This window comes from Melanotaenia boesemani, chromosome 23 (assembly GCF_017639745.1).
Source record: "Melanotaenia boesemani isolate fMelBoe1 chromosome 23, fMelBoe1.pri, whole genome shotgun sequence".
In the NCBI taxonomy this organism is placed as follows: Eukaryota; Metazoa; Chordata; class Actinopteri; order Atheriniformes; family Melanotaeniidae; genus Melanotaenia; species Melanotaenia boesemani.
This window is the reverse complement of record NC_055704.1, coordinates 24,357,792-24,376,243: the sequence shown is the minus strand read 5'-3', so window position 1 is coordinate 24,376,243 and position 18,452 is coordinate 24,357,792. Positions and strand designations below refer to the sequence as shown.

Genomic DNA, 18,452 nt, shown 5'->3' with positions numbered 1-18,452 from the left:
GGTATTAACAAATTTTCATTCATTCATTCATTCATTCATTCATTCATTCATTCGTTCATTCATTCATTCATTCATTCAGTTTAGTTATAAAGTTTTAAACTTTATAAATGGAGTCATGACACGTTCTGGTCAGAGGTGGCGCTGTAGCGTGAAAGACCCCGAACGTCAACCGGAAAGAAAACAAAACAAATGGATTACGTCAATCATCATGGCGACTTCCATTGAGCTGTCATGCTGAGCAGAGAAGAGAGTTTGTTCTGAAATTAACTGTCTACTTCTTTAACTAAAACTTTAATCATCCAGGTTGCTTGTCTGTTTTAACGCGTTAAGGCTAGCTGTTAAAGGGGGCTAGCTCATGTTAGCATCAAAGGTAGCTAGCATGGCAGCAGCCTCAAGACAGAAGGTCAGGTCGCTGATCAGTCTGAGCCGTAGACTATCCATCGACCAGTCCGGCTCCCCGGACTCTTCTTCGGGTATCCAGTCCCCTGTGGTGCAGAAGCGGAGACCTAGAAAGGACCCTACCGGCTGCTCTGTGCTCCTCTTCCCCGGACAGGGTAGCCAGTTTGTGGGAATGGGGAGAGGACTTTTGAAATATCCCAACGTGAAAGAAATGTTCTCCGTAGCGCAGAAGGTCCTCGGTTACGACCTCCTGTCTCTGTGCCTGGAGGGTCCCGAGGAGGAGCTGCAGAAGACAGTTCACTGTCAGCCGGCGGTGTTTGTCACCTCGCTGGCTGCGGTGGAGAGGCTGCACCAGGAAAACCCAAAGGTCACTGACACAAACAAAACAGAGTGTGTAGTCTATTTTTAAGGCAAATGCGACTAATTGTTCATTCCAGCTTTTCTATTGGACAGTTCCCTTATATCTGTGTCATATTAAATTCACCAAACCTTATAAGTTGGACTGCCCGCTAAATAAAAACTATTTTAGGTCTCAGTCTGAGTAATGAACTTGCCTCTTTTATTACTTGTATAGATTCAGCAGTATAAGTTCTCATTTGCAGTTCATAGCCTATAGTACTATATAACATTTAGTATTATATGTTGACTGTCCTTTTTTGTTGGATGTAACAGAGCACAGATATTCTTTAGTTGTTCTAATGTAAAACTTCAGGTACTGTTGGTTAATGGGGTTGCTTTTCTTAAACAGCTAATGTGTAATCATGACGGATGCATAAACTTGAGTTTGCTTTACTCCTCTCCACAGGCCGTTGAGACCTGTGTGGCTGCTGCAGGCTTTAGTGTTGGAGAATTTGCGGCTCTCGTCTTTTCTGGTGCCTTGAACTTTGCTGAAGGTAAAGATGAATTGGTCTATATATGTTGCATCATTTAAAGTCAGTTGGAGCACAGAGGGATTTAATGAACCCTACTTTATTTCCAAGCTCTGTATGCTGTGAAGGTGCGTGCAGAAGCCATGCAGAAGGCATCCGAGCTGGTTCCCAGTGGGATGCTGTCAGTCGTCGGTAGACCTCAGGCTCAGTACAAATATGCCTGTGTGCAGGCCAAAGAGCACTGCAAAGGTCTGGGGTTGCAGGATCCTGTTTGCTCTGTGGCCAGCTACCTGTTCCCTGATGGCAGGGTCATCGCAGGGCACCAGCAGGTACGTAGCATGAACACATCAGCTCATACATCCCAACAACAAGTTCAATATTACAATGCTGCAATCTTGCTAACAAGTGGTGATTTGTTTTCAGGCTTTGGACTTTCTCCAGCAGAATTCACGGCATCTGCATTTCATTAGGACCAAACCTCTCCCTGTCAGCGGGGCTTTCCACACTGAGCTGATGGCGTCAGCTACTGAGCCTCTCAGAGACGTGCTCAGGCAGGTGGAGGTCAGTCATACCCCATGTCAGAGAGGGAGCACTTACTCTCTAAAATGGTGATTTAAATATATATATATGAGATAAATTAGAATGGAGTGTTGATTTCATTAGTTTATTTAACAGTGTTAGTTCACGATAATAAGCATAGTTAAAAGTACAACAGAATAAAAATAAATGCCAATGTAAAAAATAGTTATTGATTTTTTAAAATAATTGCATAAAATAAATATATTTAATAAAAAAAACAATACAACTGTATTTTTCTTTTAAATGATTAATAAGCTATTTTTCATTTAATTTTATTTTTAAAACTGGCATTTTTTTTAATTAAATTACATGAATGAATGATAAATTAAATTAAATTATTGGAAGATTTAACTAGAAAAACACCTGAAAGTTTGCTATAACAAATCATAATTTAACTGTAATATATATAGTTCATAGTAGTTTAACTTTATTGTTCTCTTGTTTGAAGCTGAAGTAAGAATCTGGTGTTTTTAGTTCATTAAATCCTCAGCTGAATGGATGTTAAAATATATGGATAGACCATATTGATAACTAGAATCTATTGAATCTGATGTCTGCAGCGTGTACCCTGGAACAGATTTCAAAAAATTAAGGCTGTTGATGCAGATTAGGCCAAAAAAATCTTAGAAAAGTGTCTCTAAATAATTTGGGCTCCACCAATCTGCAGTCATACAGATTGTGATCAACTGGAGAAATTCAAGATAGTTGCCGTCCTCTAATTGGGGTAGTTTACCAACAGAGATGACTTAGAGAAAAAGGTATGACGGTCCTCAAAGGAACTTAAAATAATTAGCAAACAGCTGAACACCTGTCTCCATCAGTGGATGTTCATGGTTTCCTCATCAGGAGAACAATCAGCAATTTTGGTGTGCATGGCAGGTCTGCAAGAATAAACCACTGCTCTACAAAATGAACATTTATGTCGCTCGTGTTGATAAACCAAAAGTCTAAAATAGAAGCCTCCCTGTTGCTCTCTGGTTCAGCTGCAACATTTTCAGAAGTTCTGCTCTTCGTCAGATTTCCTGCTCATCACCTTCCTTCCATTCAGGTGCGGCGTCCCGAGATCAGCGTCTACTCCAACGTAGATGGAAAGCGCTACATGAGCGAGAGCCACGTGCGCAGGCAGCTGGTGAAGCAGCTGGTGTCGCCGGTGAAGTGGGAGCAAACTCTGCATGAGATCTACGAGAGGACGCAGGGGGAGAGGTTCCCTCACACGTACGAGGTCGGACCTGGAAAGCAGCTGGGGGCCACCCTCCAGAGGTGCAACAGGAAGGCCTCCCAAATGTACAAACACGTAGAAGTCACCATGTATGAGTAGTGATGAAGCAGAGGCGAGGACTCTTAGGAATACAAAGGACACTGAGTTTTTGTTTTGTTTTGTTACAGTGCAATTAAATGAATATTTTTTATTAATCAGGCTTTTAAATTTTTGTCATCATGAAGTTTATTTGTGTCACATGAAAAAACATCTTCAAATCTGCAACAGAAAGTCCAGCTCCCGTCATTTTATGCTAAGCAAAGCTACATATCATTGGCAAAAATCTTGGCCTCTTAAACCAGTAAGAAACTACAAAAGACTGCAGGCCAGCAACAGTCCAGTAATGACAAAGAACAAACATGTTGTTGCTACATTATGCCAGCAAACCTTTCAGGCATCACTGCAAAACCAGTTTAAACAATTCCCAGCCGCTCTTATTAATTTTACAGTGTGTTTGTTTTTCCCTTCTGTTGCAGAGGGAGTCGCTCCCAGTCTTTCCTGTTAACTTCAATACCGCTCATTAAAAAAAAAGTACAAAAAAGAAGTCAAAGTAAACAGCAGAAATTAAATCAGAAGTAATTTTCACTCAGTTGCAAACATATTTTTTTTTTTGGTCAAACATATAAAGGCCAAAAAGACCTGCTCATGACCCCTTTAGGCTTTTCTTTCTATCCATAGTGCACCAAAAACACTCACTGCAGCCACCAGAGCCACAGTCACAAGTGCTCCTCTGGTCCAGCCAGTGCAGGGTACTGGTTTCAAACTGGGCACCTGTGAATGAAACAGGATGATTTTAAGACTGTGGAGCAACAGTTGTAAAAAATAAAATGTGAAGATTATTGCTTTTCTCTTAATCTCTTAATGATGAGGCCTATTTTTTCTGCTTCCTGTCCGAAATAACATTCCCAAAACGAATGCGGTACATCTTCACAACTACAAGGGGTGTATGTGTATTCTTGGTCTCAAAACACAGTAGAAAATGTAAATGGTTATCTCCTACAAGAAAAGCACATTACTTTCAGGATAGCAGCCCATTTCATCTAGGACAGGGCCACTCACTGTGCTCCTCAGAGCTGCTGTCCTGCAGGTTTTCAATGTGTCCCTGCTCCAACACACCTGTCGCAAATGAAATTCTTCCAACCGCCTAAGTTCTGCACAAAGACTCATTAATTTGAGTTTTTTAAACTAAAGTAGAAGAGCTGTTCACATGCTTTTGTTACATTCTCATACTATTGTGTGTTTTTAATTGTGTCTCATTTTAGTAGCAAAGCTCAGTAGTCATTTAGCTGAGGGTCATTTTGATATGATACATGTTAGGATTGCTGCTTCCTGGCGTGTGCAAAGATCTTCTGTACTGCACGTACCTCATCCTGCCCCTTGTATAGGGTCAACAAGAGCTTAATTCAGAGCATTTTTACTTTTTCATTAGCTTAGCAGTCATATTTAAAACTGTGGATCACCCCACATTTTTTATTTTTTAGACTTTTATATGAATAAATGTTAAATTACTAAATATGGATTCAAGGATTCAAGATATGCCGATAAGTTACAGTATACCCAGATCACACCTGCTATCCATTCCTAGACAGGTTAAATATTTTGTGTCTGTAATTTAATCTGGGATCAACATTTTGATATCAAGCCAAAATAATTCTGTTAATGCTCATCCACCTGTTGTTTTACAGCATTATGAGGCTTAGTTTGTGTAAATATGATTCGGTTAAATTAAAAATTTATTTATTCATTTTCTGCACCGCTTAGTCTAATTCATTGTAATGATACAGAATGTTTTTGTGTGTGTTTTAATATCAGGTGAATTATGGATAAAATATTATTTTAGAATGCAGTAAGAGTTTCTGTGAGGAACAACATAAGTAAAAAGATCCCAAAAGAGACAGAGTAGGTTAGAGGAATTAAATATTACCAAAGCTGGCAAAGCCCCAGGTCTGACGATCCCCTGGCCAGGCAAAGTGCTCTCAATCCAGGCCTTCACAGCACCAAACAGGCCCTGGAAGCCCCATAACTTACGGTGGATGTCCCTGTTAGGGAAAAACGACAGGTTACAGCCAATCATGCAAAGATTTTCTAGGCATAATAAGCAGTTTTCAATCATTAATAATCTAATACTTGTTTCCAGCTTATTTATTTAATTTTTTTTATTTTGTATACTTTATTTAGCCAGATTCAAACAAGCTGTTTTCCAGCTATGAATAGAAAGATTAAGGTCTGACAGAAGGTTTACAATTGCTATGGAAATTCTCAAATTTTCCCTTCCCTTCCTTTTCCTTATTCTACCCTTGGTTATAAGGTGAAAAGAGACATGTTTGTACCTGTAGATGGTCTGTGTCAGTGTCTGGGCAGGTCTTAGCAGGTGTAGAGGAGTCAGTGGCCCGTTTGGCCCTCTGCTGGCCCACTCTCGGTCCATCTGGTCTCCGATTACAGCTAACTGGTGGCCAAAGGCCCGAGCAGCCCTGGCACTGATCCTGAAGGAGAAACATTTGATTTCTCTGTTAAAATGTATTGAAATGTTTGCCGGTTATAGTTATTTTTACACACGCAGATCTAAAGAGCAAGTTGCAGCTAAACAGACGCCATGTACAAGTTGTCTGACTGACTTGCAGAATCATGTTTAACTCTTAATTTAAGTAAAAAATATATTTTATGTCAAAAACGACTAAAACATGTGATCCAGACATTTTGTTTGATGGATTTTGTTTGATTTTGTTTGATGGAGTTATAAAAGTTGTAAAGCACTTACTTAGAGGTCATTATGGACAGTAATTTGTCTTTTGAAAAACATGTCAGCACAGTAATAACAAAGGTAAAGCTTAATTTGAATCATTTTTAGAGTATCAGGTATCTAATGTTCATGTCTGCTGCCAAACTTTTTCTAAAGCCATGAACTTCCTCACTGGTCACGTTGCATAACAACTTGGTCCCAAGCAGGGGGCACCACCCATTAAACCAGTACACAAACAGATCTTAAAAACGTTAAATAAAAAACCGATTACTGTAATATTTTAAAAATATATAACCTTCTTAACTTTGTAAACTACATTTTCTACTCAGACGTATGCCTGATGTTCAGGACTACTCATGGGCGGGCGCCTCCCCCCAGTTAGAGCGTGCCTGAACTCACCCGACAGTGGCAGAACTGTGTGGGTGAGAACCAGAGCATCCTCAAGAGGAGACTGGATACCAAAGTTTAAGAGAACAATAGGAACATTGGTGTTTTCTGTGAAAGGGGTGCGGAAGTGGAATTCCCTTCCCGCTGATATCAGAGGGTCTGGCAGCTTTGCACTGTTTAAAAAAACAACTTAAAATTTAGCTATGATCCACACAAGACTGTAACCATGATTAAATGCCTCAGCCCACTAATTCTGGACTACTGAATCACACTTAGGGTTTGATCCTTTTAAAGATGCTGCTATAAATAAAGTAAGGCCTGTTAATATTATTATTCACTATATATGCTTTTATGCTATTTATTACTTATTACAGTTTTTACTCCTGTTATTTAGACTAAATTTTTTTTACTGTGTTTATAGCTTCTTACAGTCTTATCTGTATTTGCTTTTATTTTATAAGTTCATTGTTAGTTGTTTTATGTAAAGTTCAGTTTTTTTTATCCATATTTACTGTTTGTTTCCTGCAGATGTAAATGAGCTTTTAGCTAACTCTGGTGCAGTCTATGCCAAATAAACAATAAACTGAAACTGAACAAGCAGGAATGTTGATTTTTATCTTTTGTGGGAAAGAAAAGTGAAAACAGATCCCACATGACGTGTTTATCAGAAACTCAACCTGCCCGAGCGATGCTTTATTGTTAGTAACAGTCTCACTGGAGCAGAGCCTTTACTTTACCTGAGGTTTACATCAAACACAGTGCCAGTGTCCACCTCTCCAGGTCCAGCCTGGAGGGACACAACATGAACTGGACGTCTTGTTTGTTCCACCATTGTGCTTTCTAAGAGAAACACAACAATATAAAAGATTAATATTCATACATGTGAAGCTAAACCCAGCACAACATGAGCCATGCAGGACAGATAAAGGCTCCAGTGAAAGGGTATTGTCTCTGCTTGGCTCCCAACGTTTATAAACAGGTTGTGTAAATATGAAGTCACATGACCAGGAGAGCTTGTGCTTGTGTTTCCAGGAAGTAAGTCCAGGTTGACGTCATTTGTTGGAATAAATCTATTTTTTAATGTATGCTGCAGCTAATATATGTTTCACTTCTTTAAGGTTAAGAACTGCTTATGTAGATTGAATTTAGCTTTAAAATCACACACAACACATACTATATGCTATTTGTAGGTTTCTAACCTATGTCTCTGTCTCTGTCAGCCGAAGTGAGATCAGTACCTACTGTACTTTTGTCCTCAAATGCAAATTCCACATTTCCATAACTCAAATCAACCAAACTGCCTCTTTACTCTCACCAAGAAGAAAATAAATGAACACTGACTCAAAAAATCTCTGAAAAAACATTAAATATTTGCTTGTTTACAATTTGTGACAAATCTACTGTAATTACATGTCTTATTGTAAATGCATGGGTGTATTTTCTTCTCAGTATTTACAACATTTTGACCAAGAAATATTGAGAACTTACATACAGCATCATAACCGAAAGTAATATCCAAATTGAGATATTTTAAGTATTAAGTATATAATAGTTATGGCCGACTGTAGTTTGCCATATTGTCATAACAAAAAGATGAAGTCATCCTTCTCACCCAAAGCAAACAAAGGTCGTTTTGAGGAACACTCATATTTTGAATTAAACATAAAACTTGTTGCTAATTATTAATTTAACAATGACTGCACGTTTAATTAAACTTACATACTGTATTAGACTTGACTAAGGTTGTTTTTTTTTTTTTTTTTTTACAGTAGTAATAATGAATAGTTTGGACGCTATGGCCCTGACAGATAACAGGTGCATGCACAACAACAAAAAAAAACGAGTAAAACTACCTTTTATGTAGATTAAAGTGGACGCCGCCCTGTAAGACATATAAAGCCATTTTAATAACAGTAATCAGTCATTATAATATTAAATAAAAACATAAGATATTTTCGTGTACTCACAGCAGCGTCCTTTAATCTTGGTGCTCTCAGGTAACTGCCGCAAAAACGCGTGGCCACGCCTTTACCTGCTACTGCCACGCGTGGTTACAGGAGGCGACAGAAGTACCAGGAAACATACTTTCACTTCCAGGAAAGTCTTAACCAACTTTTTTTTCTTATTTATTTGTTTATTTATTTACTTTTTTATTGTTATTTAGATATATTACTATAATGTCAACATAAAACAATACTCTTAATTATATATTTCTAAATCAGTAATTGATGTAATTTCTTTGTATTTAAAGATAATAAAAGCTACCTTGTTTGAGTTTATTTTAATTAGTTTGTAAAACAAAAACAAACTATAATAATAATAATAATAATAATAATAATAATAATAATAATAATAATAATAATAATAAATCGCTAGCTGTCGCATACGTGACATGTAAACGTGATGAAGGTAACGTGCGGTGTACAGTTACATGTTTCAATACTGACCCCTACTGGCTCACTGTGGTAATGACACCCTGCATTAACATCAATGCGTCCTCCGTTGCTAGGTTATTCTCCCGGAAGAACCAAGTTCGTAACGTATTGGCATATTTTATTATTTTTAAGACATTTAATATTCAAGCAGTCCCCTAAAGTTTAATCGTATTATCGTAGTTGTATTTAAATATTTGTTATTACGTTGTAGTAACAAAGACTTGTGTTGTGTGGCTATCGTGGGCGTTGTCGTCGTGTCCAGCTTCACGTCGCATGGATCATTAACTAAAGCTTGCTAGCTTTAAAGCAGCTAACATGGAAGTGGTGTGTAGTCGTTAGCTTCAGCTAACGGCGATGCTGACAAACTGCTTCGCTGTGAGTTCAGCAAACGACAGTCGGATGAGACTGCATCCTTGACTGGATGATGGCCGCCTTGCCTCTGCAGCAGTCCGCGGGGCTGCTTGCTAACGGAGCAAGCTAGACTGATGCCGATGACTGGCTGTTTCCTGACATTGATTTGCAGGTAGCTGACCGAATATAAATCCTAGAAACGACCCTAAATGCTGTGGTGCATGGTTAAAGGATGCAGCTCTATGAAAACATCTTTCTGTCTGACTGTTTGTCTGCTCTTCTCTCTGTTTACCTGTTGTTTTGTGCTCCACCCTAGTGGGAGGCACCATGGCCGGTAAGGTGAAGTGGGTAACAGATATTGAGAAATCAGTGCTCATCAATAACTTTGAAAAAAGGGAATGGATTCAAGTTACAGAAAACGAGGACTGGAATTTCTACTGGTAGGTTTTCCATTTATATAACACCAGATTCTTTAGTTTTTGAGCAAGAAGTTCATATGCATCTTTCTAAAAGTATCAAAAGTTACCCAAGTGACTTGACATTAAAAGATTGTTGATCAATAGGATAACAGGTCCTCAAGACAATCCATTATTTACTGTAAGTTGATCAATAGCATGAAGATCTCAACCTAAAATGAAGTGACGATAAGTGCAAAATTTCTTTTCCTATTGCACACCAAGTGTGTTGATTCAGAAAATGTCCGTCAATCTGTCAGTTCAAATGGCCTCCTGAGATCGCCTGAATGCAGGTATGTTTTTGTACCTACTTTCAGGATGAGTATCCAGACCATCAGGAATGTGTTCAGTGTGGACACAGGCTACCGCCTGTCAGATGACCAGATGGTGAACCACTTTCCGAACCACTACGAGCTGACCAGAAAGGACCTGATGATCAAAAACATCAAACGCTACCGCAAAGAGCTGGAGAAGGAAGGAGGTCCACTTGCAGAGAAGGATGAGAATGGAAAATATATCTGTCTGGGTACACTTCATAACACAGAGAGGAGGGAAGAGTGTAGAAATGCTGTGTTTTGTTTCAGTTTGCAGTGTGGAGGAATGCTGCTTTAACCGATAAACTTGATCATGTTTGTTTTTTTTTGCAGATTTTGTTCCTGTCACATTCATGCTCCCAGCTGATTACAACCTGTTTGTAGAAGAGTTTCGCAAGAATCCATCCAGCACCTGGATAATGAAGCCCTGTGGGAAGGCTCAAGGCAAAGGCATCTTCCTCATTAATAAGTTGTCCCAGATTAAAAAATGGTCCCGGGACAGCCGCACCTCGACGTGAGTCAACAAAGACATTATCAGTGTTATTCCTTGGTGGTTTCATTTTTCTCTTAGTTTTATGTACAAATTAAAAAAAGAAAAAAAAAAACAATACCTAGAGAATTTTTTTTATCTCTTTTTTAAAGTAGAAAGAGAAGCAATATACTCATATCTGTAAGCATTTTGCTTCCAGGTAAAGATCTAAAATTGTTTAGCTTTCATTTTTTGTCAGACACGCAATCTGCCACACATACCTGTCTTCATCACAGGTGTCACTAGATGATGACACCTCTGATGAAGACAGAAGGGTTATTGTTGAAACATGTCAGGTATGTGTGACAGTACGTGTCTGATAAAAACGAAACTTACGTAAGAACATCACACTATGAACATATTTGGATTATTAGTATTCACTCTGAAAAAAACTGCGTCTTGGTCAGAGGTTGTAGCTGAAGTTTGACTGTATCTTGCTGCAGGTTTGTGGCAGCATCCAGCGGGAAAGAGGCTTACGTCATCTCCTTGTACATTGACAACCCTCTGCTGATAGGAGGGAAAAAATTTGATCTGCGCCTCTATGTTCTTGTGACAACGTATCGGCCTCTGAAATGCTATATGTAAGAACAGAGAATTTTCAAGTGATTCTAAACGTCATCTCTATCCTGTTAGGTCAGAATTAATTAATTTGGGAATTTATAGTAAGAATTACAATAAAAGAATTTAGCTGTTACATACAGCTGTTATATTACTTGAAGTTGTTTAGTGATTTCTCTCTGGTGTTTGGCTCTCAGGTACAAGCTGGGCTTCTGTAGGTTCTGCACGGTGAAGTACACACCCAGCACGAGTGAACTGGACAACATGTTTGTCCATCTTACTAATGTGGCCATCCAAAAACACGGGGTAAGATTGTATGAATAAATGAATGAATGATATATTAATTCCAAGCAATTAGATAAAATAGTGAATCAAATTTAACAGCGAAACAAAAGAAAAGAGAAACAGAAATAAAAGGATCACAACACACAAAAACAAGTAATCTACATCTTCAAAAAAGAGTAGGAAGAAGTAAAAAACGTATTAAATCCTACCCAATTTCAAAGGTTAATTGTTACATTTATGTAGATCACACATAGTAAATAAATTCTAAATATAAATATGAATATATGAGCAGCTATAAATATATTAACTATATATTTTTACTTAAATATTCATACACAATTATTTAAGGAATGTAGGTATTGTGCTACAACAGACGTTAAACTTGTCTTAAGCATTATTATAATAATAATAATAATAATTCTTTAAGCCAGATCAGCCCTTAAAAGGGCTTAAAAATGACAGACATACTCATCTTCTTATTAAATAAAACAATAAAACAGGACAGTGGTGTTTATTTTCAATTGCTGCTCAATATTTAGCCCCTGTGTTGTCTTCCAGGGAAAACAGACAAGAAGAAATATTTCACATCTCCTCTGTTTTGTTCCTATTGATTCAGGCATAGTAACAGACAAAATATTCGACGCTGGAAATGAAGTCTCTAAGGTCCTTAGATGTCCCAAGAACATTCATATGTACCTTATTATTTTGGAGCAGTTCTTCATTTATGTTGGGTCTTTTTAGGTATTTTGTCTGAAAATTGTTTGTTAACATGTCTGAAAATATGACCAGGGTGTAACAGATTAACATATAAATGTCCGTTTTAACATTTTTGTCCCATTAACATTACATTTTTTTAACATAACATTTTTTGTTATTTGGCAAATGAAAGCATATTTTTCTGTCCTTGAAGAAAAAGGTTGAAAATTACTCAAATATGTGAAAGTAAATTTGAAAGGATTTTTTTCTATTTGTTAAATCTAAAAATAAGCTAATAAATTAATTATTAAATAGTGATTATAATAATAGATAATGCTGACTACATCGAAAGGCATTTTCTAATTAATGTAAAGCGTTTATTTTTCTCTGAAAAGGGAAATTTGCAGCATTTTGTGATGTGAATTTACACACACATACACACAAATCTTGAGGCAAAGAATGTTGAATCTTAAATTTCTAGTTTCCCTGTGTACGTTTTTCCTGCAGGATGACTACAACCACGTCCATGGGGGCAAATGGACGGTCAGTAATCTCCGTTTGTACCTCGAAAGCACCAGAGGAAAGGATGTGACCAACCGGCTGTTCGATCAGATCCACTGGATCGTGGTGCAGTCGCTGAAGGCCGTCGCTGTAAGTGGATATGATGATGATGTTTTTTTACTCACAACAGGTGGATGTTCTTGTCCCATATCTACATATACTGAGCTGTAATGCTGAAAGCATCACGTGTGTTTTCAGATTTCTCATGAGAAATGTAATATAATTAAAATGAATGGGCTTCTACATGGTGTGTTATCACTGAATCCTGAGTAATGGTGTTAAAGTCATCATTTTAAATGTACAGTTTCAGTTACAAGTTTCCAAATTCATTTGTGGTATAAAGACACAAAAAGTACTGAGATCTTAACCCTCATACGTGTCATGTGTCATCTTTCTATGTGGTTCCACATTGAGAAATAGTTGCCTACCTGCATATGGGGCAGATAGATGGAGACTTTTTAAGCTGTGTTTTTGGAAAATATCAGGCTTTTAAATATAATAAATAAGAAGAAGTGCAGGTACTTGTATAGTCTGTTATCATTGCAGTTTAAATGCAGTTTTTTTAGGGTCTTTTTTTCTGAAACAGCTGCCTGATGTGGCCAGAAATAAATAACTGAAGGGTATAACTGTGGGTATATGTGTTACTGAAGAATGACCACATTTCTTCTGTTAGCAAAGGAAAAAAACATCACATTTTTCAGGCTGTTTTAGTTTTGGTGTAAATATTTAATCTGAAAAGACATGTTGTACCTTCAGTTGTGAGGAAGAGGTCTTTTTGGAGGTTTCAGCTGGGCGACACTTTGAAACCCACAGCTGTACAACCACCTGTATGTCTATTGTTGTTAGTGCAGCAGTCCACCTGACATAGTGCACACTTCTCTTTTCTTCTACGTGATCTGACTCACTTCCCTTCTAGCATTAATGGAAAGTCTTCGCTGTGTATTGTTAGTTATGACAGCTGGTGTATTTTTACTCCATTATTTGCTAACTTCCTTCCTTGATTAAGCATTCAGTGTTCAACTGAAGACACTTTCACTTTTATCTTATGATCAATTCCTCTTTCTAATAATCTTCATTTCTTTTTTCCTAGCCCGTAATGAACAATGATAAGCACTGTTTTGAGTGTTATGGCTATGACATCATCATTGATGACAAGCTGAAGCCATGGCTTATTGAGGTGAGTGATTTAAAATAGACTATTATTGTTATACAAACCTGCTGGAAAGCCCCACCAAAGTGTTTTTTTAAAACCTGAACAACATCCTTAAATTCAGTTATTAAGAGCTCTTTCTGAAAGATGTAGAAGCCATGATGTCTGATTGTTTAGAGTTAAACGAACATCAGTAATTGGGGTCTCCAAAAATTGCAAATAGAGGACATCTTCCTGTTTTCACCCCCAGAATCACACCTCAGAAGTAGTCATCTAGTCATCATCTAGATGTGGAAAAAGAGTTTGAGTGTTTGTTAGATTTAAAAATGGGATTTGGATTTGGCTGGATTTTCCTCTTGTACTCATGTACTTCTCCATAGGCCAGTGTACATACGGATGGTACTCATTGAGGATATTTTCCTTTGAAATGAGGGACTAGACAAGGTTGTCTTTATCTTCCATACTATTTGCATTAGTGATAGAACCATTGTCTATTGCATTCAGAATATCCTGCTTATTTAAGGGAGTAACTTTAATACCTTCAGGGTATGTTTGGCCAGGTGAGTCTTTAACTCGCGTGTGTAATCAAGGTGTGTCTTCAACCCATTCAGTGCACTTACCAGACACTGCTTAAAAACAAGTACAAAACAAGTAACCCAGATCGATGCAGGCTATTTTCTGACTGGTCTATCTGAGTTGTGTGCTTGTTATGGGGCTGTCATATTAGACTGCAACCCTTTTGACAGCTGTACAGTGTGTTGCTGGGTTTCCAGGCTAGATCTGCACTATTTCTGTTCAAAGACACAAATCTGATCTATTTTTGGCAAAATTGGCTAGAGGGCAGGAACACTTTGTGGTGAAGAAATTGTACTCCTTTGTTCATTAATCCAGCAGCATCCTCTGTTAGGTTATGACAGTATGTATGCAAGTCTCATTAACAGGTAATGGATATAAATATCTGATGAGCTCCTCAAAGTCTTGGTGTTTGCATCTGGAAACAAGTTTGTTGAAGCACATTAACAGCCCCATTTCCTGCTGATAAGAGCTACTGTTTAGGGACAGGATGAAATGAAACAATGCCCCTTTGGATCCTACAGTGCATGATTAGGCACAACCGATTAGCTGTGAGCCTACTTACAGTTTATTGCTAAATGGATTTCCATACGTACAAAACACTCCTCCTCTCAAATATCAATGTCATTGTGTTTGTTTGTGTGTGTGTGAACCTTAGGTCAATGCCTCCCCCTCGCTGACCTCCAGCACAGCCAATGACCGGATCCTCAAGTACAACCTCATCAATGACACCCTCAACATCGTCACGCCCAACGGGGACATCCCAGACTGCCGCTGGAATCGCAGCCCGCCCAGAGAGGCTCTGGGCAACTATCAAGTCCTGTGAGTAGCTTGAAAATCTGTCAGTTATATTCACATCTGCCCTCTCTCAGACAAGTGGTCACATGGGAGATAAATGTGGTTCCCACAGCTGTTTCCATTTCTCAAAATATTTGAAAGCTCACGTGGTTGAGGGAGCTGTATGACTGTGTGTTTGCACAGGCACAAATAAAGCCTGTGAACAGTTGCAAATCCAACCAGAACAAAGTGACAGTTAAAGTCTTTAGTAATGATGTGTTAGCTAACTGCACTATTAACTGACGACTTTCTTGTTTTATAGTTTATGAATTTCCCCACCAAAAAAAAAAAAAATTCCTTTGGGTGGGGTTTGAACCAGCAACCCACGGACCTGTAATATTATTTTAGTTATTTGCTCTACTGAATTATTAAAGGAAGGCGTATTTAGTGTAGGTGAATGAGACAGTGACAATCATATGACAGATATATCAAAGTTTTTAACACTTACAAACGTTCTAGAGGCTCCACAGTCCGACCTCTTTCCAAATGAACTACTCAAAAAAAAACTGAACCGTGTAGTGATTTATTTAATGAAGGAACATTTTTTTACTACATTCAGCTGTATCAGAAAACAGACAGAAATAGATCTACCTTGATTTTACACTAACAGTTATTGTTTAGCTCAGAGCTTTCTGGTGTCTGTATGTTTTTAAGTTCAGGTCATTGACATGTTTGAATAAATCCATTTGTCATAGTGAATTTAAACTGTTGTTGGCACAAGTTAAAGCTTAGGCTTGATCAAAAGTCCTCCTTCGAGCCGGATTTGAACCAGCGACCTAAGGATGTCAGGCAATCCCACTACAGTCCTCCGCTCTACCAACTGAGCTATCGAAGGCTTGTTATGGATTCCTTTCAGACCAGGTGTTTAGACATGACAGTTTACACAGACACAATGGGTGTGACCACGTGGGAATTAGGCTAAAGTGAAGCACTTTGTTTACATACTCAGCGTTAAAGCAAACAGACGGGGCAGCAGAAACTCCCTAACATTCCTCGGTCTGTGTGCCATCAGGTATGACGAGGAGCAGGCGCAGAGCGAGAATGCTGAACGTGACCTGCGGAGCCGCTCGGGTCAGTCGCTGGGGTCAAAGGGCACCAAGGGGAGTGCAGGCGTTCGCCCTGCTGCTGCCACATGGAAGTGAGATGAAGTCACTGACTCATAATGACTTCTTGTACAATACAGGGAGCAACTAGAGGCACAAGGAAGAAAACAAGGATTTCCCAGACTTTTTGTGTCTTTTAAAGCCAACCGAAGGACGACTTCCTCTCTCCTCTTTACACTGACTGCAGCACAGGGAGCAAAACCACTGCTGGAGGGGAGAATAATCAGTGTGGCTTGAAGAACTTGCTTTATTCTGTTTGTATTAATCAGTATGAAAATAGCTGAAATTATGATGATTATGATGCGTTAAGGGTCAAGTCCGGCAAACTGAATGTCACAACTGGAGTTACTCAGTAGGGTTACCAACCTAAACTATGCATGAGTGTTGATAGCTGACACTTTAACTTGACCTGCCGCATAGGTGCTAGTAAGAAGATATGCTGAATGGAGGTGTTAAGCTTGTTAGTGGGATAAGAATGAATGCAAATGGTATAAAGATAGAAATTTCAGAGGTTAGTTAATATGTGGAATTAGCAGTACTAAATGTGTATATTAATAAAGGTTTTATATGCTTAAAGTCAGTATGTATATGCAGGGTTTAGGGAGGTCCTTTAACAGTGTTGACTGTTGCACTTTATGTCTTTGTTTGTGCTTAAATATTAAATGCATTTCTCATGTTGCATTTTGGGTAGTTCTTGGTGTGACATCTATATCTTGAAAATGAATGGGAATGTAATTCATGCAGTTTTGGGTATTACATGTTTATTTCCTCCAGCTACTGCAGTATTAAAACACTAATGATGAATAAACCAACTTTTTCTTACACTGTAGTTGGGCTGAATGGTATTGGAACAGTATTGACAGTTAATAATCAGTCTGCGGTACTTTAAAGCAATTTATTTATTTTAGGCTTATGTGTGGATAATGTGTATATTATTTTCTTGATAGCTTTGTGAAATGTCGGAGTTAAAAAGCACCAACTTCTGACATCTCAGAAGGTGAAACCCCCCCAACATGGTGCATGTTTCACTTCAAATATTTCATGAAACAATGACTCATTAAATGGTTATTTAATGGCTGTAGATTCAGTTTTGTTGGACTTAAGCAATCAGCTAACTGTTGAAGCTTCGTTTTTGTCCTTCCGTTTAACATCTGTGACACCTGGAAGAAATAAATGTGTTTAATAAGCTTTAGAGAAAATCATTTCCAAGCTATTGATGCTGACATAATATCATTCAGCTCTACACTTTCAAAAGAACGTATTTGGTGTTTTGTGGAATTAAATGCTGCTTTCACTGAAATGCACAATTTTTCTTCTATTTTTTAAAATAACAAAACCAGATTTTTTTTGTTTTGTTTTTAACTTTACTAAGTCTGTATGGAACATCACCTTGATATAGAAAACCCAACTCCACGTCCGTCCCCCACCACGTCTTTGTTTCTCCCGTGGAGCTGGTAACCATGTGCTGCTCTCTGACCTCTGACTAAAAGTCCCCAAAGCACACGAGACACCTGCGTATCCAGATTTAGTTGGAGATGATGGAAACTAAAGCAGCTAAAGGAACTGTGTAAACCTCATTTTACATCTGTGGTATTTACAGCTCTGCTTCTGACTTTGCATTGAGTTCTCTTGGTATGTGAAATTCATTGATTTAGTTAATTATGTTCTTTTATTATTATTATTATTCATACCAAAAAGAAAATAAATTAGAGTTCTGGAAACAAAACAACCGGTCAAATGCCACTTTAGGCTGTGCAGCTGTAAATTTATTCACAGATTTTTGAAATGTTAAAGATTCTCATTTGTTTTCAGGTTACTTCCAACTGCAAGTGATCTCACAGAAACAGATGCAGTAGATATGAAAGTGGGCAAAATTCTGTGCTCAGATTACAAAATCAGTCATTACTTCTGCAGAAGCAGAGGTCTACATGCAGTGTTGGGGATTCAAAAAGAGACACAATAGATTCAACTTAGTTTATTCAAAAATGTGTGTTTTTCTTGTTTTTTCTTTATCTTTCACTAATTAAAAAATCAAATGAGAGTTGCACACATTTTTGCTTACATATCTGCAACTAATAACCACATGCCTCACTTGGCTGTTTTCTCAACCTTTTCATGAACTGTGACACAAATAACGTCTGTGTCCCCAGAGTGTTGAATGTTTCCTGTGACTAGTTTGTTTTGTGCATTTTGTACTATGCACAAGAAACTTCTAGTTCCTCATTGCAGCATTAAACCATTAAAAGGAAATGATGGATATATGACAAATATAACAAACAATAGGTACTGAATTAATGATTGGATGCAAATTGCATAGAAATTATGAGGATCACAGGGTTCACTCTTCATATTTGGATTGGGCCTTTAAACAAG

General features: G+C 38.0%; 3 protein-coding genes and 1 non-coding gene across 4 annotated transcripts; 2 read left to right on the top strand and 2 right to left on the bottom strand.

Moving 5' to 3' along the window:
* Positions 1–158: 158 nt before the first annotated feature.
* On the top strand, positions 159–3,256 carry mcat (malonyl CoA:ACP acyltransferase (mitochondrial)). The gene is made up of 5 exons (XM_041977669.1): positions 159–766; positions 1,205–1,292; positions 1,380–1,597; positions 1,692–1,829; positions 2,896–3,256. The coding sequence occupies exons 1-5, from the start codon at positions 356–358 to the stop codon at positions 3,163–3,165; spliced, it is 1,125 nt and encodes a 374-aa protein (XP_041833603.1). The 5' UTR covers positions 159–355; the 3' UTR covers positions 3,166–3,256.
* A 23-nt stretch (positions 3,257–3,279) lies between these two features.
* On the bottom strand, positions 3,280–8,276 carry bik (BCL2 interacting killer). Its single transcript, XM_041977670.1, has 6 exons — positions 8,200–8,276; positions 8,086–8,114; positions 6,970–7,072; positions 5,436–5,588; positions 5,030–5,144; positions 3,280–3,876 (listed from the first exon to the last, which is right to left on the bottom strand). Exons 3-6 carry the CDS (start codon positions 7,062–7,064, stop codon positions 3,760–3,762), a joined length of 480 nt encoding a protein of 159 aa, XP_041833604.1. The 5' UTR covers positions 7,065–7,072; positions 8,086–8,114; positions 8,200–8,276; the 3' UTR covers positions 3,280–3,759.
* A 409-nt stretch (positions 8,277–8,685) lies between these two features.
* ttll1 (tubulin tyrosine ligase-like family, member 1) lies at positions 8,686–16,894 on the top strand. Its single transcript, XM_041977668.1, has 10 exons — positions 8,686–9,190; positions 9,335–9,458; positions 9,791–9,999; positions 10,121–10,301; positions 10,760–10,897; positions 11,072–11,180; positions 12,363–12,506; positions 13,507–13,593; positions 14,798–14,961; positions 15,989–16,894. Exons 2-10 carry the CDS (start codon positions 9,346–9,348, stop codon positions 16,116–16,118), a joined length of 1,275 nt encoding a protein of 424 aa, XP_041833602.1. The 5' UTR covers positions 8,686–9,190; positions 9,335–9,345; the 3' UTR covers positions 16,119–16,894.
* trnay-gua lies at positions 15,725–15,811 on the bottom strand. The gene is given in 2 exon segments: positions 15,725–15,760; positions 15,775–15,811. It is a non-coding gene; the product is annotated as a tRNA-Tyr (tRNA).
* Positions 16,895–18,452: the final 1,558 nt, after the last annotated feature.

Bases quoted from the DNA above. Each gene is read 5' to 3' on its own strand.
- mcat (XM_041977669.1), top strand. From the start codon at position 356: ATGTTAGCATCAAAGGTAGCTAGCATGGCAGCAGCCTCAAGACAGAAG. The intron at 767-1,204 runs GTCACTGACACA...TCCTCTCCACAG, and splicing joins TGCACCAGGAAAACCCAAAG to GCCGTTGAGACCTGTGTGGC. The intron at 1,598-1,691 runs GTACGTAGCATG...ATTTGTTTTCAG, and splicing joins TCATCGCAGGGCACCAGCAG to GCTTTGGACTTTCTCCAGCA.
- bik (XM_041977670.1), bottom strand. From the start codon at position 7,064: ATGGTGGAACAAACAAGACGTCCAGTTCATGTTGTGTCCCTCCAGGCT. The intron at 5,145-5,435 runs GTACAAACATGT...TTTCCCTAACAG, and splicing joins CTGACACAGACCATCTACAG to GGACATCCACCGTAAGTTAT. The intron at 3,877-5,029 runs GTAATATTTAAT...TTTCATTCACAG, and splicing joins CTGGGGCTTTGCCAGCTTTG to GTGCCCAGTTTGAAACCAGT.
- ttll1 (XM_041977668.1), top strand. From the start codon at position 9,346: ATGGCCGGTAAGGTGAAGTGGGTAACAGATATTGAGAAATCAGTGCTC. The intron at 9,459-9,790 runs GTAGGTTTTCCA...ACCTACTTTCAG, and splicing joins GAGGACTGGAATTTCTACTG to GATGAGTATCCAGACCATCA. The intron at 10,898-11,071 runs GTAAGAACAGAG...TTTGGCTCTCAG, and splicing joins CGGCCTCTGAAATGCTATAT to GTACAAGCTGGGCTTCTGTA.